Source organism: Thamnophis sirtalis, unplaced genomic scaffold (genome assembly GCF_051295495.1).
Source record: "Thamnophis sirtalis isolate CommonGarterSnake01/CBP01778 unplaced genomic scaffold, rThaSir2_p1.2 scaffold_4, whole genome shotgun sequence".
Taxonomy (NCBI): Eukaryota; Metazoa; Chordata; class Lepidosauria; order Squamata; family Natricidae; genus Thamnophis; species Thamnophis sirtalis.
The window spans coordinates 120,088,887-120,113,316 of NW_028261384.1; the positions used below are offsets into that span (position 1 = coordinate 120,088,887).

General features: G+C 43.4%; 1 protein-coding gene across 13 annotated transcripts in view; it reads right to left on the reverse strand.

Moving 5' to 3' along the window:
- EPN1 (epsin 1) overlaps window positions 1-24,430 on the reverse strand; it is a 52,241-nt gene that overhangs the window by 5,932 nt on the left and 21,879 nt on the right. For 3 of the 13 annotated variants that reach the window (XM_087713943.1, XM_087713941.1, XM_087713942.1), the window contains exons 4-10: window positions 13,430-13,569; window positions 9,717-9,803; window positions 7,258-7,329; window positions 6,139-6,225; window positions 4,666-4,924; window positions 581-748; window positions 309-455 (exon numbers count right to left, since the gene is read on the reverse strand). In XM_087713943.1, the coding sequence (XP_087570069.1) occupies window positions 309-455; window positions 581-748; window positions 4,666-4,924; window positions 6,139-6,225; window positions 7,258-7,329; window positions 9,717-9,803; window positions 13,430-13,569 (960 nt within the window). Of the gene's footprint in view, window positions 1-308; window positions 456-574; window positions 749-4,665; window positions 4,925-6,138; window positions 6,226-7,257; window positions 7,330-9,716; window positions 9,804-13,429; window positions 13,570-24,430 lie in introns of all 13 variants that reach the window. The other 10 variants (XM_087713944.1, XM_087713945.1, XM_087713946.1 and 7 more) reach the window with 10 other exon arrangements.

Below are 24,430 nucleotides of genomic sequence, written 5' to 3' on the forward strand. Positions count from 1 at the left end.
GGGAGGAGCATGCAAATTCTCTCTCATGCCAGGGGAGCTAGAGGTCATCTAGTTCCCAAACCATTGGCCTGGATAGGTTAGAGGGAAGGGAGGTTAGAGCGGTGTTTCTCAAGCATGGCAAACCTGAGGATGCGTGGACTTCAATTCCCAGAATTCCCCAGCCAGCTGGCTGCGTGTTGGGAATTCTGGGAGCTGAAGTCCACGCATCTTCAAGCTGCCATGGCTGAAAAAAACACACTGGGGTGGAGCATTAGGAACCATGCATTGGAAAGGGTAGGGAGGTGGGTAGTGGGTAAAGCAAGGCTGACCTGTGCTGCTTCCAGATTTGGGCAGTGCTGGGCGCAGGCTGTCAAAATCAGAGAATTCATCCCTGTCCCTGTCATCAAACTGCTCAAAGCCTCTGGCAGCTGGGAGAGGAACAGGGCACAAGAGGAAGGATGGGGCAGAAGGATTAGCTGGGAGCAGGAAGAGTTATGAATTAGGAGTCCTTCCCCTTCAGCCGACCCAGTCGGAAACACCGCCCCCTCCCCCTCCCTTTCTCCCGGCATCCGGTGCCCAAACCCCGACTACTCACCCTTACCTGCCATGCCGTTGGTGCTAGGCTTAGAAGGGGAGCCCCCCCAGGGATCTGAAAAAGTGGACGCTGGAGCCCAAGGATCAGGAGCAGGCTGCCCTTGGGATGTGGGAGCCATGCTGGAGGACCATGGGTCTGTGGGTGTTGATGTGGTAGGCCCCACGGAAGCCCCACCTGGGAAGAAAATGAACCATGCCAGAGATGGAATTTCGATAACAGCTTGTCCAGCAGTGATGGCGTGTTTGGATCCGAGTGGATAAGGAAAACACAGCAGGGGTTTTGAAGGGTGAGGTGGCCAAATAATGCTCGATTACTGGAAGCTTTTAAGAAGAGGTGGAACGGAAATCTGTCCAGAATGTGTAGGTCTCCTGCTTGGGCAGACAGAGATTTGAACTAGAAGATGAGGTCTTTTCTAACTCTGTTTTTTAATCGGAGAGAATGTTCTTTCCACTGGTGAAGGACCTTCAAACTGCAGAGAGGTTTAACTCAAGGAAAGGATAAGGCCTCAGATAGATTGGTGCATCTTATCTCAGCCTCCTGACTAGAAGTGGCTCACAGAAAAGAAAAAGCAGTAATTGAAAATAAGCCAGCATGTCTTCCAAAAGGCAAGTGATCCCTTGAACCTTTTGCAATTTTGGGAAGGTCGGAACAAGCATGTGGACAAGATACCTAGTAGATATTGTGTACTTGGATTTTCTCGCAGGGTCTTGAGAAAGAGTCTTCCAACATGGCAACTTGAAGACTTGTGGACTTCAATTCCCAGAATTCCTCAGCCAGCCATGCGGGGTCTCCAAATCTGTCAACTTGGAGACTCTGTGGAATTCAATTCGCAGAATTCATTGCTGGCTGAGGAATTCTGGGAATTGAAGTCCACAAGTCTTCAAGTTGACAGATTTGGAGACCCTGCAATCTTGAGAAAAATCAGCTGCCATAGGTGGTATTCAGCTGGTTCGGACCAGTTCACCTGAACCAGTAGTAGATAACATGGGTGGGCTTGCCATTCTATTTAAGCACGTTTTCAAGCCACGCGCATGCATGCAAGTCGTGCATGCTCACATTTGAGAACCGGTAGGTAAAGTAAGTGAATACCACCCCTTGTTAAGACTGTAGATACACTCAGGGACTGGGAACTGGTTAAAAAAAATGAAGTAAGTGGTAAGAACAAATGAGGAATTCTCCGTTGTGCAAAAATGTGCAAAGCATCTGCCCTCCAGCAACAGGTGCTGGGACCAACACTTCTTATTCGATATTCCAATGATCTGGAACGAGGTCTAAGCATTGAAGTGGCTCTGCGTGCTGATGACAGCAAACTATTTGGAGCTTGATGTTAAATCAAGAGTTTTCAAAGCATTCCCATTTTGGAGACAAATGGGTTTTCAAACAGCAAATGCAGTTAAATGTAATTAAAATTAAAGGGATGTGGTTTGGCACAAAAAGTATTTGTTAAAGAGGCCTGAATAGGCAATGACGGGCCAGGAAAAGGATCTTGGGGGGGGGGGAGAGGTGTCACAGTGGACAGCTTGATTTAAAAAAAAATTTAATCCAGCACAAGCTTGCTCTAAAAAAAAAGAAAAATTTCATTTGTGGAATTATGAAAAAGTAGAACTGACAATTGAATATAGTTTTGGTCCCTACAATGTAGAAAAGATGTGGAGACTCTAGAAAGAGTGCAGAGAAGAGCAACAAAGATGATTAGGGGACTGGAGACTAAAACATATGAAGAACGGTTACAGGAACTGGGTATGTCTAGTTTAATGAAAAGAAGGACTAGGAGAGACATGATAGCAGTGTTCCAATATCTCAGGGGCTGCCCCAAAGAAGAGGGAGTCAAACTATTCTCCAAAGCACCTGAGGGTAGAACAAGAAGCAATGGGTGGAAACTAATCAAGGAGAGAAGCAACTTAGAACTGAGGAGAAATTTCCTGACAGTTAGAACAATTAATCAGTGGAACAGAAGTTGCCTCCAGAAGTTGTGAATGCTCCAACACTGGAAGTCTTTAAGAAGACATTGAATAGCCATCTGTCTGAAATGGTATAGGGTTTCCTGCCTAGACAGGGGTTTGGACTAGAAGACCTCCAAATCTGCTATTGTATTATTATCACCTGTGATAGGGGAAAATAATACAATGATCCTTGAACATACAGGTAGTTCTCCCAACCGTAACTGAACCTGGAATTATGGTCATATATAGTTGTGGTTGTAGAGGTATCATGTGACTGGACTTCCTTTTTTGAAATGTTCTGTGGCGGACATTAAGCAAAGATGGTAGTCAACAAGAGAATCCATTTTCTCCAATGGGCATTTTTTTGGGGGGGGGGGGGGGGGAAGAAACCGGACATAAATGCTGGAAATTATCAATAATATGTTGTAAAATGTGGTCAAATCACCCTGGGATGCTGCAAACGGCCATAAGGATGACTCAGTTGCCAAGTGACCAAAATGTGATCACGTGACCATGGTGGTAGGTGGTATACATCCATCATAACTTTAAAAAAATGGCTTGCACGTAGCTCTGGGTCATTAAGCAACCAGCAGTCAGTTGAGGACTACTTGCAATGCCTTTTATAATGCCTATAGCTGTGGTTACTCACCTTAAAAAGGGCATTTCGGGTGCAAAGAAAAGACAATTAAGTATCTACAGAGAGCCTTTCTGCAGGAAAGCTAAGAATAGAACTGGGCCTTTGGTTAAGTGGGGTCTGCTCTGAACAGTGAAGGCCTCTCTCTTCCATTGGATAAAGAGGCTGTGTGTGGAAATTGGCTTTTAGGACAAACTCCAGAGAAACGCTTCATTAAAAACGAGAGACACCCCATGGCTGTAGAGCCAGGAGGAGTTCTGAGGATGACAATGTCCTTCATCCTAGGACTGAAAGCAGCATAAAAGAAGGAAAAGAACCTAGCCTGGTGCTGATCTGGCCTGGTTGAAATGTTTCCCCCAACCCACCAACACCCTTCATGATTGAAAAGGGACAGACAGCCTTTCCCAATCTGCAAAAGATCAATTCACACGAAGGTAATCTTTGGGAAGCTGCATGCTGGGAAGGGGTAAAGGAAGCTGGAGATGGCGACAGCACCAAAAAATGGATGGTTTCCTAATACCTACATTTCCTTTTCATCGCAGCGCTACGCTCTGCCGCAGAGGTGGAAAAGTGTGGCAACTTTGCGACTTGTGGGCTTCAACTCCTAAAACTCCTGAGCCAGCCAGGAATTCTGGGAGTTGAAGTCCCCAGGTTGTAAAGTTGCCATAGTTACAAGTCTGTAGAAATTCTCAGTCACCCATGTTATGGTTGTCCCAAAACTGCATTTTCAGGAGGCAATTGGACTTGTTCTTTTTCCTTTTGAAGACATTTTGCTTCTCATCCAAGAAGCTTCTTCAGCTCTGACAGGATAGTAGGGAATGGAAAGAGTTATATTCCTTGAAGACAGCTGGTCATTTGCATCCTTTTAGGTCATTGAAGCACTTGGAGGTTTATCTGCGACCTCAGGGTCACCTGAGTGGTCCTCCTGGTTCCTGTGGTGTTCAATTTCCCCCTCTCTGGAAATCCATTACTACTCCCACACCATTCCAAGGGTGTTCACCCCAAATTTTATAGCTAAAAAACTTTTAGAACCAGGAGCACCACTCAGATGATCCTGAGGACACAGATAAACCTCCAAGTGCTTCAATGACTCCAGCTTAAAGGATGCAAATGACCAGCTGTCTGCGAGGAATATAAATCCTTCCATTCCCCAGTATCCTGTCAGTAAAACTGAAGATGAGAAGCGAAATGCCTTCAAAAGGGAAAAAAAAAACCCAAGAAAGTTTAGTTGCTTCCTGAAAAAGGCACCTTCGGGATGATTGACATAGTTGCCTACCCCTGCTCCACACTCTGTTCTCTACACTCCACGGAGCAGCTTGTAGCAGAGGAGACCACTGTCATAAACAGCCTCCTCCACAGGTCTTATGAAATACAAACGGGGCCCCATGTTGCCCACCTCTCCCACTTAAAAGACCTTTTCAGAAGAGGAACCACACCCAAGTGCATCATTATTAAAAAGTAATGGTGATGAAGAATGTTTTAAACATCCGATCTAGCCCAGATTTGGATCTTACCTTCGGCCTTCCAGGGGTCAGCGCTGACAACTGGCGGGGCTCCCCAAGGATCTGAGGGGGGTACAGGAGGTGCTACGGAAGCTCCCCAAGGGTCTCCTGTAGGGGCTGCTCCAGCAGCAGGGGGTCCCCATGGGTCCGTACGAGCTGTGGGCACAACCGTGGCAGTGTTGCCCCAAGGGTCAGCAGGAGGAGGCTGAGTGGCCCACGGGTCAGCGGGTGGTGGAGCAGTGAAGACATCAGCAAGGTCCATCAGGGATGACTGGATGATAGAGAAGGCAACAAAGATTGTAGTGGGAAAGAGAAAAATTATAGCACTGTTCCATTTAACATCCAGTGGTTTCTCCCTTCCCCTGATCTAGAGCAGGGGTCTCCAACCTTGGCAACTTTAAGACTAGTGGACTTCGATTCCCAGAGTTCCTCAGCCACCTGGCTGAGGAATTCTGGGAGTTGAAGTCCACCAGTCTTAAAGTTGCCAAGGTTGGAGACCCCTGCTCTAGAGGATCCTGATGGAATGCAGAGTTAGATATGTGGACTAGGACTAGTGGGCCCAGGCACAGATTCACACTCACCCCTAAATGTAGACCTATATATAGGTCCGATACTTGCTGACGCTCTGTTTAAACTGTTAATGATTTTATCCGCTGTGTTTCTATGATTGTTGATTTTAATGTTTTTTTAATGCTCTAATGTTTTTGTGCTGCAAGTGCCCAGAGCTGTTGGATACGAGATGAGTGGCAAATAAATTTCATAAAACTAACTAACTTATATTTGTGTTTGTAGATACTGTGTTTTATTAGTGTTGTATATCAGCGATTGCACGACCTCTGGAGATGCTACATGCCAAAAAATAAAAAAAATCTTTGTTCTAACAGAAGTGGACAGAATTGGTATATTTGCTTGAATATTTATTATGAACCAGAGTCAATTGCAACAGCTAGGCATCTTGCTCTCAGTAACTGAATTCAAAGGCTTCGTTACACAAAGGTCCATTTCTGGTTTTCTTTTTCTTTTATTTTGGAAGAGTCATTTAAGTCTTTTCAACTCTGACATTATTACACAAAGGGGAGAGAGAGCACCTAAGATGATCGCCTGCAAATCATCCAGAAATCAAGGGAGAGATTTTGATTTATATTCACTTTTGGTTTAATTTACAACATAATATTTGTGCAAAGGTAAAAAAAACCCACAGCTTCAATTTATAAAGTTCTTTGGAAGAAGATACAAAATGGTATTAGTTGACTTGAGTGCTCTCTGGGGAAGAAAGGTGATAACTGGCATATGGCTCTGGCTCCCTCTCTGCCTCTGGCTCCCTCTCTGCCTCCCTCACAGAGCCCTCATCAGAGCCTTCCACAGACTCCAGGACTGGACCATTTCCTCCCCAACCTCCTCACTGTCCGAATCTGCTCCCAGCTCTGCTTGCCGCTGGGGGGGGGGGGGGGGGGGGCACAACATAGCCTATCTCTTCCAGCTCACCTCCTCCTTGGCAGGCACCGTCTCCTTCTTGCTCTCTTCAATGGCCATTTGGAGGCGAAGGTCATCCCCACGCCGGATCCGCTCTTCCTGTAAGAGGGTTGTGAAAAGGACAGAGGCGTTAGCGGAGGCAGTAGAAAGTGACAGGTACTTACTCACCTTTGGCAAGGAGAAAGCAAGAGCCAGAATATAGATGGAGCAGCAGCTTGGCCAGGGCTCAGATCAACTTTGAAGCATCTGCTACTGTTGTTTCTGTTTTGCATGAAAAGTTATCTTCAGGGAAAAAAAAAACATCCGAGAGAGAGAGAGAGAGAAAAGTGAGCAAGATGCTGTTCTAACCCTCCAACAAACTAGTTCCGGCTAAATTACGGGAATCCTGAATTTTGGCTGCTTTTGCCAAAACTTCATAAAAGTGGAGTCCAGGTGGAAGCATCTTCTGTTCAGTGCAACTCCTTCAGGCCCCAAAATAAGTATTATATGACCCTCCAGGTGCCCAGCAATCTCAATGTTAACTTGTCATTCCAGGATTTCTACTGGCTGAAACTGGATGAATTTCTAGTGTTTTATCTTTCATCTACTGGCTGAATCCAGTAAAATCCAGAGATAACACACTAAAGGTCTTCTTTTTCTTGCTTTTCCACCTCATCTTCAGCTAAGGTGAGAAAAGACACCCGAAAAAGACATCAAGAATTCTGACTCTTTTGTTCCAAATGGCCTTCCTTTTCAATTGAGTATCCGATCCCTTTTCCCCCATCAACAACTCATAGGTACATTTTCTTCCAGGATATTGTGTCCAAGCTTCTGGAGACATTCATCAAATGCCTTTGTAGCCCCCCCTTAGGAGACCTGGATTGACCTGTTTTATTACCAAGCCTCTCACTGGGAGAAACTTGGAAACTGGCCAACTGAAGAATGGACAATTCACCAGGCAATGAACATTAAATGAGGCCTAAAGCTGAAAGGGAAGATTGTTGCCATCGCTCTGCTTTGGATGGGGACTCAGAGGGACAGAGAATGCCATGTTAGTTAGGAAAGTGTGAGAGGTCAAGACTAGCTGAGAGAAAGTAGTTTAGTTGATTATTTCAGGAAGAACTGAGTGGGGGGGCATGATAGCAGTCTAACCTTGTCGTGCTCCTCTTTGCTCAAGCTAAGGGCTAGCTGGAGCTGTAGGTCTTCGTCGGCCACTGCAGGGGGCTGGGAGGGAAGAAACACAACATAAGAGGCATGGAATGGAGTTTGACACATGGAGAGGAAGGAGGAGAAGACAGACAGACGGAGGGTATCTCCAATTCTCAAAGCTGTTTCCACACTGGGTTGCAAAAGCCCAATCCAATCAACTAGCCCAGTGTTTTTCAACCACTGTGCCGCGGCACACTAGTGTGCCGTGACATAGTGTAAGGTGTGCCGTGGGAAAAACACTTTATATATAGTCAATATAGGCACAGAGTTAAATTTTTTTAACATTTTCTAATGGTGGTGTGCCTTGTGATTTTTTTCATGAAAAAAGTGTGCCTTTGCACAAAAAAGGTTGAAAAACACTGAACTAGCCCATCACCTCCCAGATTTTGAACTGCCCAATATATTCAGTTTCTGAAAGAATATTTGTACCTCAGGATTGAATTGTGGGGTGCTTGGTGCTTTCTGAGCTTGGCTGTTTTCTTGCAGATATTTCATTACTCAATTAGATGATATTACCACTGCAAAACCCCTTCTAGCCTTGATGATGTAACCTAGTTGGGTAATGAAATGTCCGCAAGATAACAACTAAGCTCAGAGAGCACCAATGACCCACATAAAGTATTCCATTTCCCTGAAAATTGGTCGAATCAGTGCTAGGTATACTTGCAAAGCGTAACTTCTCTTCCTGGCTACAGTTAAACAGTTCCCACAAGAAGTTCAAAAGTACTCCAAGCCCTAAGTAGTATTTTTGTAAGCAAAAATAGATTGTATTGGAACTGTATCATAATATATATGTAGAGAAATACGTCCAAGAATCAGTAAGATACCATCAATTTCCAACCCTTTAGGTAGGATCACCCTTCCCAATCAGGTGTTTTCACATGTGATGGACATCCATTTCCATAAATGATGGGAACTGAAGTCCAAACCACCTAAAGAGCCACCAGATAGAGAAGGCTGACGTTCAAATAAACAAAATAGGGTACGAAGAAACCAGGCTCATGTTCTGCTATAATGCCCATCTGTCAGCTCTCCCTCCGCTCTTCCAACACAGTGGAACAAGGATCACAGCCTGATGGTATTTAGGAAAGTGGAGGCCTTCTCTTTGGGAGAGGACAGATATATATATATATATATATATATATATTATGCTAATGTCCATGTCTGTCAAGCATCAGCCTGGCGGCTACAGGGAATCAGAAACTAAATGTAGGCAAGTCAGAAGAGAAAAGGTGGAGGGAAGAATTTGGCTGCCTCAGCAGAAGATATAGAATATTCTGCTCCTTCTATCTCTCCTCTATAAAAGCCAGGCACTGGAGAAGGGAAATCTCCTTCCACAAACTCTAAGGAGAAATATTTCTTTCTATTCCAACTTTCCTGATCACAGCGTCCCAAGCCCTCCCAAAACAAGCAATCACTTTTTTTTTATACTTGAACGTAACAGGGGCGGAAGATTGGTGGTGTCAAGAGGGAAAAATAGTCCATCCTTTGTCTAGACTTTAGTGTGTGTGTGTGTGTGTGTGTGTGTGTGGTCCTGTTGCCTAGGCACCTTTCCTTAATGCAAACAGAATAAAAATGAAATCTAGCACAATGGCACAGACCTTAATTAATATCTCTGTGAGAATTTATTTCCTTTCTGTTTACGAACAACAGGGTGGAGTAGGAGGAAATGCGGCATGGAGGGATGGTCAAGGGAAGAAGGTGCCAAAAATAAACAAGGAGCCGAGAATAAAAGAGGACAAAGTGGAATGGGGACAGTAGGAGAGGGAAGTGAGCACAGGGAATCAAATCCCTACGGAAGGAGCCACAGAAACAGGAAGGAGCTGACAAGAAGTCTCAAAGGTGTGTTTTTCCCCCCAAAAGGCAACTGGGAGGGTTTTTTTTTTAGAAGAAGAGGAAGAGGAGGAGGAGAGGGAGAAGGAGGGGAAGAGAAGAAGAGGAGGAGGAGAAGAAAGAGAGGGAGAAGAAGAGGAGAAAGAGGTGGAGAAGGAGAGGGAGGAGGAGGAGGAGGAGGAGGAGGAGGAGGAGGAGGAGGAGGAGGAGGAGGAGGAGGAGGAAGAGGAGAAAAGAAGAGGAAGCAGTAATAGTAATAGTAAGGGTGGTGGTGGTAGTAGTAGTAGTTTCACTTCTCATCCAAGAAGCTTCATCGGTTCAGGCAAAAAAACAACAACAACAGTTCAGTTGCCTTTTGGAGGAAAAATAAAACACCTTTGAGACAACTATGACCTGGAAGATTGAGGATCTCCAGAGATCCCAGGAAGGAGTTTAATGCATGGAGAGTCACGTTGGAAGTGTAGGAGCAGCCACTCAGCTCAGTGATGGAAACGGACAGTGGTTGGATGGCAGCAGATCTAAGGAGAGTTAATCACCACGGACAGAGTCTGGGGCTTCGCTTCACCTACGCAGAGTGAGTGAGCACATCTTTTTTCCAAGAGTGGTCCATTCGGTGGAGGAGGCAGACTTCTTAGGAGAGGGAAGGGGTTTGAAAACTACAACAGAGGAAAGGTAGATAAAAGTGCATCATTAAATCAGGGGTGTCCAAGCTTGGGTGATTTTAAGACTTGTGGACTTCAACTCCCAGAATTCCCCAGTCAGCCACGGGAAGCGGCGTAACCAATGCGCGACACGAAGCTGTACAATGCCTTCCTAGCCATGGCTACCTCCTTGAGTAGGAGCCACAGGTTCAGGGAGACCTCCAAACTGTGTATGGGACCGGCAGGGTAAGCACATCAGGAACAAGTGATGGAAAGTCCCCAGAACAAGGGGATCCTAATAACCAAAGTCACTTGGTCTTTCTCTAGGGTTGAGCCAAAAAGCCTCTTGCTCTCCATCAAGTCTCCCACAGCCTCCCGACATCAGTAAGACCTCCACAGCATTGTTCAGATGGCCCAGGGTGGAGATATATAGCTGGGTATCATCTGCACACTTATGATATACCTCATCCCAAATAAAGGGGTGATCTCACCCAGAGACTTCATGCAGATATGAAAGAGGAGAGGACTGAACCCCATGTAGCAGGAGCCATAGACTGGGTGTCTCCTCCCCTATCCACATAAACTGGAACCAGCCCTGGAGGGGGAAGGAAAGGCAGAAAACTACCATACTGTCCATCCCACTTCTCGAAGCTGGTCCAGAAGACTATCATGACTGATTTTACTTCCAGTGGCATTGTGAGATTTACCCCTTATCTTGACCAAAGGCATTACAAAATACTTATTTCAAAGCTCAGTTATGCTCAAAACAATCCCTATCAAGATTCAGCTCCTTTATCTGGCGTTCTAAGGGCTCCAGCCAAGACATTTTAAAAAGGGGGTCATGCTCTTAAAGAGGAGCAACAGCTGAAGGAACTGACAGTATCAACTCCCCTCCCTTCCACAACTCACTCTATCCCACAGGCATAATTGTTAAACCAGATCCCTTACTTTCCGCAGCCTCCGGTGTACAGCCATAACACGAGAGCTACAGTCCAACACATCTGGAAGACATCAGAGGAAGGAAAGCAGCCCTAATAAAGCAGCCTCTTTAAAAAAGATTTCTTCCTCAAATCTGATTCCCTCTGGACATTGCAATCTGCAGCAACTGTCAGCCCAAGGCCACAAGATCAGTGTTCCGACCCGGGATGGAAATGGCTCCCTAAAGCCTTATGATTTTTGGCTCTATTTGATTAATTAGTCACACACACACACCTTACTGCTATTTTTATTTGGAAACATGTATGCTAGCACCATTCTTTTTGGTCTAGTTATCATTCAATCGGGCACTGGCCATTTACCCACAAGCCCTCTTTAAGCCCCTTCAGCATCAGGCTATGTGATAGCTTCAACTCAAATAATTTGATCTGTAAATTCAAATCGATTTTCCAAAGTAATCTGATTTGAAAATCCAATGCATAAAATTGATTTGATTATTCAAACTGAATCCAAGCTGATTAAAATAGCCTTCAAAAAAAAAAAAGGAAACAAAATTAATTTACAAGTAACCTTTTTAAAACCTTTACAGCCAGGGACTTTCTCACTATTATCTTTTTAAGCTTTTTAATTTTTGAATTTTAAAAACAGGACAACAAATGCACAGCAGAATTGAAAGTAATTAATAATTGCTGATAATAAAGCAGCACATAATACAGTGGGAACAAAGTTGAAGATCGGTGACTGTTTGAAATTACGGCAGCAATGAGTGAATGTTACTGCCCAGTCCCCAAAGTTATGTCCGTTCCAGTGCCCCTGCTGTTGTTATGTGATCAAGATTCAGGGGCTTTGCAAACCACCAACAATGAATAACTGCAAGGGTGCTTTTCAGCTCCTCCCTACCTATTCTCTTGCCTCCATCTCTGTCCTTTTGGCCATCCTGCCCTCCACTCTGGGCTCTGCTAACCCTTGGCTCCATTTGGCTGCCAGCCTGCATTCCCCTCACCCTGCCAGCTCTACTGGTCCCAGCTGGCCTTCCCCATCTTCTTCTATCTACTGTTGACAAGGCGCATCTGGCCTGGCCTTTCATGATGTAGCTGCTGGCCTCACTAGGCTTTCTTCCCAAGGCCACATGCAGCCTTGTCCAAATCTCAGCTGGCTTTCTTCCCAGATGGTGGACTGCTGGGTGGTCCAAAACGGCAGAGACAGAGGGGAGAGATAGGCATGTGAGGGAACCTATCAGAGAGAGGCTCAGATAGGCCCTATAGGAGAAGGCAGAGGAGGCAGTCCCTTCGGTTACTGAGGCTGGGGGATGGGAGGGACAAAGACAGGAGTGTCTTGGATTGGGGTGGATCCTTGCCTAACAACCATAGGGATTCTATTAACCATAGGAACTGCTGGGATTCTCATTGCTGAACGATGAGGTCACATGTTGTTGTACTTTATGACTGTTCAGTTAATGACAGAAATTTAGATCCCAATTACTATTGTAACAAAAAGAATACCTGTACCTTTTTTTTTTGGCACTGAACCATCCAAAGGAGGCGAGTCATTGAGTAACTAGGGTTTAACCATTCACGAAACTTTTTTCTCATCAAAGATTGGGGGGGGGGGAGGATACAGAGAAACATTCTTTGGTGGGGAGGGGAGCTTTGAAAATGATCTCAGGTGCCCTAAGCACAGTGTCTCCAACCTTTCTGGCTTTGCAAACTGACAGGTGGGTAGGTGGGAGACAGAAAATGGTTCATTGAGTGGTAGTCACTCACTCTTGGGCGCACAGCTCCATTTGCTCAGGTTAAGCTCCATTTCTGTCCGCGACAGTGCCATGCGCAAATGGAGCTGTACATGTGCGCTCACCTGCTGTTTGCGTGGCCCAGTTCCGAACAAACCACAGCCCAGTACCAGATCGTAGTGCGAGGGTTGGGAACTCCTACCTAAACAAAGAGGTTAGTGAAGGCAATCCTTCGGGTACCAGACCTTAAGAGGCGATGAAGTCTCTACTCGGAGCCTGAGAGGAATCATTGGCAGCTATCTCAGCTTGTCCAGCCACCCCTACACAAGAGGAGCTCTCTTGGAGCTTCTGGTGTTGGTCAGGTGGGCTTACAAAATTACAAAAGGAAGTGGGGTCAGACTATGCTGTGGGATTAAATCTAATGCAAAGTGTGGAAAATAAATAAGGGAACAAAATTCAAAAGCCTGCAGACTCTATTTCTGATTGTCTTCATGGCTTATAGTCGTGTTCCTCAACCTCAGCAAGTTTAAGTGTGTGGTCTTCAACTCCCAGAATTCCCCCCCTACCCCAACATTCTGGATGTGGAATTCTGGAATAGGAAATCCACAGATCTTAAATGTGATGAAGTTGAGAATATTGAGCTACAATAACCCATGCAACTCTACAGTTGTAGCAGCTGCTCAATTTTTCAACCAGCTATAGACGTTGAGGCGTGGAGACGAAACTTCTGGAGATGTTTCTCCTACAAAGAAATAGGAGAATGGCCCCAAATCAAAATCAGTGTTCCTGATTTCGTAGTTTATATTTTTCCACATGACAGTTCTCAAGCTTCAATAGATTCAAATGAGAATTTGCACAGCAAATAACAGCCGTTCCCTTGACATATACAATATTTTATATCCCATCAGACAATGATCATTCGCCCATCCTTTGCCCCACCTCCATGCAACCATAGAGCCTCCAGTGACAGATTTACCTTGGCGCTTACCTGCTCCGCTTCCTCTTTACTCATGGCCAGTGCCAGCTGCAGCTGCAGCTCTTCTTCCCCAGTGCTTTGGGGCCATGCTTGCTCTGCTTCTACTGGGGCATTTGCCAAAGACGATGAAGCAGAAGAAGCTGAAAAAAAGAACATGACAGGAGATAGTTGGTTCAGAATGAAGATCTTTCCAATCTCAGTTCAAAGACCAAAACAATCTGTAGGTGATGTTGCAGGTAGACAGAAAAGAGATGACAGATGATAGGTATTTCTCCTGAACAACTGCAAGTAATACACAGCCTTATTTGTGATTGCCTTTAGAATGCAGTATTGCAGGCTAATTCTGCCCGACTGCCAGGGGTTCGATCCTGACCGGCTAAAGGTTGACTCAGCCTTCCATCCTTCCAAGGTCAGTAAAATGAGGACCCAGTTTGTTGGGGGCAATATGATGACTCTGTAAACCACTCAGAGAGGGCTGTAAAGCACTCTGAAGTGGTACATAAGTCTAAGTGCTATTGATATTGTGTTAACTTTCATGAAATACCACATTTTCATTTATAATCTGTTCATTACATTTCTCCAACAGCTGCAGAGCCTCAAGTGCAGGTTAGCAAGGTGATCTGAAGGCCAAAAAAAAATCACCTGAAATTGATAAGCACTAATCAAAGCAACCAAGGAGTAAAAATTGCAGCAGTAGCTAAAATCCTGACCACACTTCAAGGCTAAGCAAATCCCAGTGTGTGTTGTGCAGCATGTCTGTTTCCTAAGTTTTGAATTCCATCTGGATCCAGTGAAAACAAGATCCTGCATCTCTAGGCTTCAAGCTGCCTGTCCCTGGAGAGTGCTGGACAGACTTAAAGACTCTGGTTAGCATTTTTGTTCAGCCATTAAGCTTACTATAAACAGTCATATTTTCTGGATTATCTATCTGGGGCTTTCTGGAATGACAAAGTAGGGCAAAGATATTTTTTTTTTCATTTAGTTTTGCTGCTATTAAAAAAAACACCCCATAAAAACATTAAGCTAAATGGACAGTCCAGACTAAAATAATCCTACAGCCAACAGAAACCAAACAAGGCAATGATCCTAGACAAGTAATGATATATCAACCACAGTCTTGGGATCAAAGCCAGATTTTTGGAGCTTTCTGGAACCCCAGGAGAGAGGGAGCCATCCTGATCTCTGGAGGGATGCTGTTCCAGAAGAGGAGAAAGCATATTTTCTTGGTCTCACAAAGGACAATATTTAATGGAAGGGACCTGGAGTGCACCCACTCTGTCAGAATGTATTTTGTGTGCTGAAACGATTGGAAACAAGCCATTCAGATATCCAGGCCTGTGAGCCAAAGGGACTTCATAGGTAACTAGTCAATAACCTGATGTTGCCCAGGTATTTATTTAAGGGAGGGAAATGTCCGGACCAAACGTAATTTCTAATGTTGGATTTCCCCCCCTTAGCAGAGTGAGCCCCCTTGTGGAGTACTGTGAAGCTGCTACCATGGCAACTCCATTGCACTGCACAGTAGAAGCCATTTTACGGCAGTACAGTAGAAGCCATTTTAAGGCACAACAGGCTGTATCTTAACAGAACACACATCCGAGGGGTTTTAGGTGTGTCTTTTCCCCATAGTATTTGTTTCCAGAGAGTAAGTCATCTGTGTACTAAGTTTGGTTGTAATTGCTCAAGGCTTTCCAAAGTTATGCTGGAACATACACACCCACAGCCGTTTATATATATATAGAAGATAGGAATAGAAATAGATAGATAGAAAAAGAAGATTGATTTCCATTTTGGCTCTAGGAAACAATATGTCAAATTTAAGTTTCACAATAATCACCATATGAAAATTCAGGTTTCTGTCAAACATTCCTATGGGCTAGGAACTGCTTTTTGAAAGGGAGAAGGGAGTGGAGGAGGTGAAACTGAAAAGAAAACTGGTGGGAAAGGACCTGGCAGAGGGCTCTTATTGGTCTCCTCTGTGCCTAGATTAATAGATACATAAATAAGATACTCAATACCTTGAATTGCACTTCTGAAACCAACTGGGGTAGATTCCTGATGGCCTTCAAGGGCAACCCCATGTATAGGTAGTCCTTATTTTACAACTGTTCAACGTTACAACAGTCATAGAACAGGTGCTTTACAGCCTGTAAAACATCCCCAGCCAACATAAATTGTTGTGCCACCACCTCCCTCTGCAGTCACATGATCACATGTTGGTTAAGTGAGCTCTACAATTGGATGCAGCATCCCACAATCATGTGACTATAGTTTGCAATGCTTTTTCACTGATTTGGGCAAACAATGCCAAGTCCAATGTATGGTTTTGCTGAAAGGCCCTCATGGAAAAAGCCAGTAAAATATTTTTGGCCTTGACATATGACAGCAGCGACATAATACTGTAATACTGGGATCAACTGCAATTATAAAGTCTAGAGGACATTGTGACAATCCAATTATGACATGAACAGCCCAGGACATTTAATAACTGCCTGAAGTGCCTCAAGGTGAATGAGAGAACTCAAACTTTCAAATTATATGTAGGCAGAAGATTATTTGCCTGATGGAAATGATTTTGTCAGCCAAAAATTGGGTGTTCTTAAACCAAGTGATGTGATTTGACAAAATGTACATGGCACATTGAGAACAGAGTTGGCATGTCTCCCAGATGGGTTCCTTCAAAAGGAAATGAGGTGATTATTTCTAAACTGCTCTTTATTGCATTTTAAAGCACTATTTCAAAGACACAATGCTGATCAACAGCATGAAAATGTCCACTAATTAGCTCTAGCTTATACACAGAAAGCCAGTGGGCTCTACAATTATTTTATTTTAATAAAAAATAGGGAAATATGTAAATACAGTGTTTCTCAACCTTGGCGACTTTAAGTCCTGTGGACCTCAACTTCAACAGTTAGTTGAAGTCCACAGTCGCCAAGACTGAGAAACACAGATGTAATAGAACAGAAAAGCTGGAACTTGAATAGATATTTATATATATTTCCCCTCCTGAAATTACAGGTAGGCCTTGACTAACCACCACAATTGAGACTCAAATTTAGGCAAAGTAGTCGTGAGTTTTACCCCATTTTTTTAATGTCCTTTCTTGCCACAATTGATAAGTGAATCACTGCAGTTGTTAAGTTAGTAACATGGCTGTTAAGTGAATCTGGCTTCCCCATTGACTTTGCTTGTCAGAAGGTTGCAAAAGGTACATGACCTCAGGAAGCGGCACCCATCGTAAATATGAATTGTGATCATGTGACCACAGGGATGCTGGAATGGTCGTAGGTGTGAAAAACGGTCATAAGTCATTTTTTTCAGTGCCACTGTAACTTTGAATGGTCACTAAATGAACGGTTGTAAGTCAAGGACTACCTGTTCCAAGAATGTTTTTATTTAAAAAAAAACCAACTGACTAGTCTAATTAACTTTAAAACAGTGAATGTAGTTCCATAGTGCAAGGCCAAAGAAAGATAAGCCACCTTATAAAGTTGCTCTCCAGAAATCCAAACAGGCACACTTTTTGCAAAATTGGCTAAAAGCCCAGCTTACATTATCAACCAAAGGCAGAGCAGAGAGCTAGCAATAGGACGTTAATCAGAAATGGAGCCGCGGAAGGTCAAACGCTAAGTCCAAAATAGTTTTAATTATCTCAGTACTTCCAATTAAAAAAAAATAGAACTCCTATCTGCCCCCTACTTCTGTAATACGCTATTAGAGAAGGGAAGCCTTCTCAGGAATTGTCATTTCCTCATCCAAGTTACATTGCTGTTAGCCAAGGTAATTTATCCAAATCTCAAATTGAACAGCTTTTGGTGACCAGGGGCCACACCCTACATGTATGAGCAAAAGGTGGTAGTAAATACGGTGTATTAACAGGCTGTTACTTATCCTGACCTATCCCAAAGGTGCTTTTTCAAGAGGCAACTGGGCTTTCTTGCTTTTCTTTGAAGAGTTTCGTTTCTCATCCAAAATGCTTCTTCAGCTCTAGCTGGTTGGTGGGGAATGGAAGGATTTATACTCTTTGCAGACAGCATAAATCCTTCCATTCCTCACCATCCAGTCAGAGCTGAAGAAGCTTCTTCTCAACATCCAAGAAGCTCATCTATAAAACGTCTTCAAGGAAAAACCAGAACGTCCAATTGCCTCTTGAAAAAGCACCCTTGCGACAACCATGATCCGGATGTCTGAGAATCTCCATAGACACTTATCCTGATCTAATTCACATATATTGTTACGCCAGAAACTATAATTTATAAGACAGAATGTTTGGCGTCTGACAATTCAGCAAGCTAAAAGCAAACAAACTTTAGGACTTAGCAATCAGAGGATCACAAACTTTGCCATAGTGTGATCCTCTGAAATAATAAATCAGTTATTCACCCCTCCCCCCCAAAAAAACCTGGCCATGTTTCAAAAAGTTCTGAAACCCTGGCTCTTTCTCCAGGCCCCACATTAGAGTAGGCCTCACATTTGATCGCCTTTTAATCATTGCTTTTCTTCAGAGCTTTGTGTGAGGATTTTGTTCCTATTGTTTATCTGATTTGTCCAACTGTTTTTACTGTATGCCACCCAGAATGCTTATAGAGTTGGGAAGCGTTATACAGTCCATTTCTAAAATTAAAAAATAAAGAAATAAAATGCATTTCCTGAAGCAAATTTGTTTTTAAAATAATAATACCAATCACATACTTTTAATAATTATATTTTAAATTGTGTAACAAATGAAGCAGTTACAGAATCTTTGCACAAACTTTTTCCAAATGATTTTGTTGGCTCCACATTCCCAGCAGTATTTTTGATAAAACCAGTGAGTTGTTCTCTAGTAATAAAAAAAGTACTGTGGAAACAAAAGATATGTAACTTCCATCATACTTTCTCAATTCAACCTAAATTTTGTTAGCACAAAAGCTTTTTTGCTTATTAGCTAATAAAAAAGTTTCCATTTTGAAAGATAGGAGTCTAAAAAAAATACTGAACTTCACTAGCACATAACTACAGCCCAAGCCATCAGAGATTAAGAGAAGCATTTCCAAAAATGTGAAATTCACTAATGTAGTCAGTGGATCCTCAGTACCTTATAATTGTTTGCCAATAATCAATAATTCATTGTTATGCACTGCCAAAATGAGAAATTCTCCATTGTGTGTTAGAAATTTCAGTTCTAAATTCTGTAGATTAAATTACAAAACTGTATTGATATTTTTGATAAAACTGATTTTTAACAAATTTATTTTTTTGCATAGAATACTATGCTATATGATTATTTTTTGCATAAAATACTATGCTATATGATATATATATAATTTCAAATAGTATTCTATAACAAAAGAATACAGTATTATGGTCATTCATAGTGTAGGGAAAGGAAAGGCAAAACCTGGAGGCAGAGGTAAAAGAGGGATTAGCCTAGAATCCCTAAATAGCCACAAGCAGATTAAATCCAATCTCCCTTGAATTCCACTGACTTTTTTTCAATTCCAAGGAAGTGCTAACCATTAGTTGAGAAGATTGCTGTTCATAGGCTTTTTAGCAAAAAAACCTTCATGTGTGGTCTCATTCTTACCTGACACATTAGAACACATCTCTAATAAGAAATGGAAGTAAGAATAAAAATAAACTTGACCCAGAATATGAGACTCCTTGGCTTAGTTAGCATCTATATACTCAACTGAGAAACTGAGGTCATCCAAATGAATTTATTTTAAATAAGAATTACTTTTGAAATGTTTTCTACCTTCTCCTATTAGGGTCCCAGAGATGGAGAGCCAAACCCTGATACACACTGATTACTATTCAGAATCTTTTATCTTCTCCAAATTAAACATAAAATGACAATATTTATATCACATACAGAGTAACACCATTGTTTTTCCATATAAAAGGAGAAAACAAGGGTGTTTCATGAAATTAAGACTGCTCCAGGAATGGCTGTGGCTTTAGACCACTATAGTCCCATTGCTAACCAAAGAATTAAAGGAGACTACAGAATCTAGAGACCAAAATACACAAGACAAATTAAATGTGGTCAACTCAAGGGAAAATTTCTCTTTCCTGATAACTGATGTATGACAGACAGCTTTGCTATTTTAAGCACCATTTTTCCCATTGTCCCAAAGGTTGGTATGGCCTTTGGTTTTTCCTACTTCCACAAACACACCCAAGAAACTTAATTTATGAGGGGGGCACTTCTGAAGAACTCAATAGGATTTGCTCTTTCATATCTCTTTTATGTGACATAGTTTTTATTGCTCATAGATTTGTTTTAGGAATTAGTCTTAAGGCAACTTTCTTATCTTCCTTTATCTATTGTACTTCAATCAAAGGGTGTAGTTAACACTACACATATCATGAGGTTGGGGGTTGAATTTAACTGCAGGACATTGCTTGGAATATCGCTCTGGCCATATATGGTGAAAAGCCTATCTGCAGCTCCATTTGGGGGTTGCGGTTATGGGGGAGGTTATGGCTATTCCCTCCTTCCTTTTTCTACTGAATTCTCTCTAACAATTCCCCAGTTCCCTGCATTTATGCTGAAATGGTTACAACAGGAAGCAAACGCTGCACTTAAAAAAAAAAAAATTCTGAACCTGCCCTACCAGGTGTCATGCAAACAAACGTGGTGGAATTTCATCCAGAGGTTATCAATATGGAGAAAGGGCACCAGCAGATCAAGGAAGCCTGTAACTCAATCTCCAAGCCTGGCAACCTGCCAAATTGGTGAGAGTTATATCAGGGCACACCTTTTTCTGTAGGTATAACTTCAGAAAAAATGAACACGATCAAGACAGGATGACTACGTTTTCCTACGAATGACTCCACAGAGTCCTTCTTGCTGTCTCCAACTGGAAAATGACAAAGTTGCACTAGAGACAAGTTAGCAAGTTCAGATTTTTCAAACATCCTCATAACTGAACCTAAACAGCTAAAATAATCCAGCTTCTACAAACAAAGTCCAGCACCTCACCTTATCAGGAATTTCCCAAGTGCATTTGGCTGGAATCTAGCTCTTAGAACAATATGGGGATTCTGGAAGTTATGATTCTATCATGGTAGATGACTTGGCTGAGCCTGAAGGAAGGGTCAAGCAAGTCATCACTCTCGAATCCTTTCACACCCACAAGAGATTTAAGTCCAGGCCCACCTTGAATTCCAATAACTCTTATCTACCGCCAATTTGCTAGTCATTCAGATTCTTGTAGAGGGTGTTAGCATGCCATATATATGATGTATTTATTTCCACTGCCTTCACTCTTGTGCTTGGCATATTAGAACTGGAAGAAACCAGAAGTTGGAAAGGCTGCTGTATGGGAATGGGGTTGCAAATGGTGTCAGGACACATTTTTTGCTGATGTAGAAATTGTAACACTCATCTGGTCCCCAATTTCTATTCTAATGCTTTTTCTCCAAGCTATATATGACAGTATTTATACCACACAAACAGAGGTATCATTGTTTTTCCATATATAGTGAGAAATTAATGAAATTTAATGAAATTAAGAATGCTCTGGTTGATGGCTCTGGCCTTCAGGCCACTATAGAGGTAATCTTTGTTTAGCGACTACAACTGGGACCAACAGGGTCATTAAGGGAAGTACTTACTAAGTGAAACTGTGACGGTGCTTACAATCTTATCTAAGCTTTCCTTTACTTACAGACCTGCAAAGGTTGTAAACGTGAGGATGGATCACAAAATTACTTTTTCATTGTCGTCATAACTGTGAACGATTACAGTATAGATAAATATTGACTTACACAACCAGTCGCTTAGCAACCATTTGGAGTTACTATAGACCCCAAAATAAAATTATAACCTGGATTTGAAGTTCTGATGGCCATCCCCCATAACCACCAACCAGCATGACGTATGACCATAATTTGGGGTGCTCAGCAACTGTCCTGCGTTTACAGCCATTTGTAGCATCCTGCAGTCACGTGACCATGATTTACAATAAGTGCTTACTTTCAGATTCAAGCAAAAAAACCCACTCAGACAAGGAGTTTGTTTACTGACTACAGCATTCTCTTAATGACCACTGATTTGATTTACTAGCATGGTGATCTGCTTAACTACCACAAAAAATGTCATAAAATTGGGTCGGTCAAATGATGACCTGCTTAACCACCAGCATGACGTATGACCATAATTCTGGGCTCAATTATAGTTATAAGTTGAGGAAAACCTGTACAAGGCAGTCATTAAGTGTATTATCACTTCTACACAAATAGTTAAAGATGATTCCAACACATGCAAATTAAATATGGTGAATTCAAAGGAAAATATCTCTCCTTTCCCATGACCAACGTATGATTGACAGTTTTGCTCAATATTTGAATCAATATTCTTCCCATCATCCAAAGGAATGTGGTTCTACCTTATGAAATACACAGGCTATGTTGTGGCCCACCAGCAGAGCTGGCAGCAGATTCGGACAGTGAGGAGGTTGGGGAGGAACATGGCCCAGTCCTGGAGTCTGGGGAAGGCTCCGAGTTGTAGGCAGAGAGGGGGCCAGAGCTGTATGCCAGTTATCAGCTTCCTTCAGAGTCAGACATCAGTGAGGCAGATGAACAGCTGAAGCCTATTCCCAGTGTGCGCATGCACAGAGTTGGCAGACGAAGTGAACCGCTAAAGAGCAGGGGTCAATTTAGGAGTAAGGCCACAGGCAGAAGATGAATGGCCCTCCCAGAGGAAATAAAAGAGGAGCGAAAGGGGAGTGGAGTTTGCAGGAGACAATTTAGTTTGCTTAATTGGTTCGTGACTCTCCAAGACTCCTTGCTAAGTTCTGCAGATATTGGCCTGGCAGCTCTCCAAGCCAGAGAAGGTCTGTGACTGTAAATCCCCCCTTGAAAGACTTTGCTGGAGGTGAATGAGCAGAATTCACAGTTAAATTAATAAAAGGGTTTTTTGTCGGGACAAGGAGTTTTCTTCCTGCTCTTGGGAAGCCTAGGTCAGAATAGGCTAAAACACACAGGGACTAGAATCTTATAAGAATCTTGTTATACTAAAGAAGAATCACCTGGAGACGAGAGGTGTTGTCAAGCCCCACTCCACTCCATAATTAGGAAAGAAGACTAAGAGACTCCATGGGTTGGAAATCAAAAGTACTTTTACTAATTATAAATGGTAAGCGAGCAGTAGCGAAGCAAAGTCTGATTAATATGGCGCGAAAGCAATTGATATATAGGATAGCCCGTTCCCCCCCCCCTTAGGATCAAAGCTCCAGTCCAATCATAAGTCCTTCAAATGTCAGGTGTGAGATAACTTCAAAAAGACAGGCCAAAGATGGAATGTGTAGGCCGTTGATGCAGGCGGGAAACACATACGCATGCGCAATCCCAACGACTGGTACATCCTAGAACATTCCTCCAGCACATCAATTAACCCCTCCCAAATACACGCCCCCCCCTTCCCGTTTCATGGCAGCTGAAGCAACAGCAAGGCAGAAGCTGACATCCGGCCGTCCCCCGGAGAAAAGGCTGTCAGGCCTGGAAGAAAAACAAACAAAACAGACAAATAACAAACACAAACAGAAGAGGGAGGGGAGAAAAGTCAAGGCTTGTCGGGATAAGAAGCATAAAATTTCTGGAGCAGGCGGGGAGCACGAACGTGGGACTTATCAACCCATCCCGTGTGGGATGGGGGAAAGTGTTTCCAAGCCACAAGGTATTGGATGCGATTACGGTGCCTGCGGGAATCAAGAATTTCACGAACTTCAAAATGATGTTCCCCATCAATCAGCAACGGAGCAGGTGGAGGGTCATCCGGGGGCCGTAGGTGGGACACCCGAACCGGTTTGATGAGGTTGATGTGGAACACCGGGTGGATACGGTTGAGATGTTTGGGCAATTGTAAACGAACAGAAACAGGATTGATAACTTTCACAATCGGGAAAGGGCCAACATACTTGGGCCCTAACTTCTTTGATTTCTGTGTAGTGTGCAAAAATTTTGTGGACAAATACACTAAATCCCCAACGTGGTATTCATAGGGCTGAGAGCGTTTCCTATCGGCTTGCTTCTTATGGGCCCTATGGGCAGCGTCCAAGGTGGAAAGAGTCAGAGGCCAAATGCGACTGAGACGTTCACTCCAGTCCGCAACTGAAGGAACCTGAGGCTGGGCCGTAGGCAGTTCGGGAATAGGAACAAAATCCTGGCCGTAAACGACCCGAAAAGGGGTGAACCCCGTGCTGGAGTGAACCGAGTTGTTATAGGCCACCTCAGCATGTGGTAACAAGTCAACCCAATCGTCCTGTTGATAATTGATGAAACAACGTAAATATTGTTCAAGGATGGAATTAGTACGTTCACAGCCGCCATTAGTCTGAGGATGGTAGGCGGAGCTAAGGCCCTGGGCGGACCCAATGCGTTTGAGAAACTCTTTCCAAAAAGTAGATGTGAATTGGACCCCACAATCGGAGATAATACGGTCGGGAACCCCATGCAAACGGTAGATGTGGGAAAGGAACAGTTTAGCCAACGCCTTGGCGGAAGGAATTTTGTGACAAGGCACGAAATGAACTTGCTTGGAAAACAAATCAGTGACCACCCAGATGACGGTATGCCCCTGGCTCTCGGGAAGCTCAACAATAAAGTCCATAGAAATCTCCTTCCAAGGGGCGACCGGGCGGGCGACGGACTGTAGAAGTCCCTGTGGTTTCCCCGGCGGTTTTTTGGCGGTAGCGCAAACTGGGCAACTGGCCACATACAGTTCAATGTCCTTTTTTAAAGAGGGCCACCAGAATTGTCTCTTCACGAGATGCAAAGTTTTCACGAAACCAAAATGACCCGCCATTCTGGAGTCATGAGCGCGACGAAGAACGACAAGTCGTAGGGAAGCGGGGATGTATAATTTAGCACCAATCCACGGTAGATCGTCCCTCATGGTGCACTCGTCCCGATGGTTGAGAAACCAATCGTCTTGAGGAAGAGCCGTTTTGAGGTTAGAAAGTAGATCTTGAGGCACTTCCTTCTGAGCGTGGGTCTGTTGACGTGTGAGTA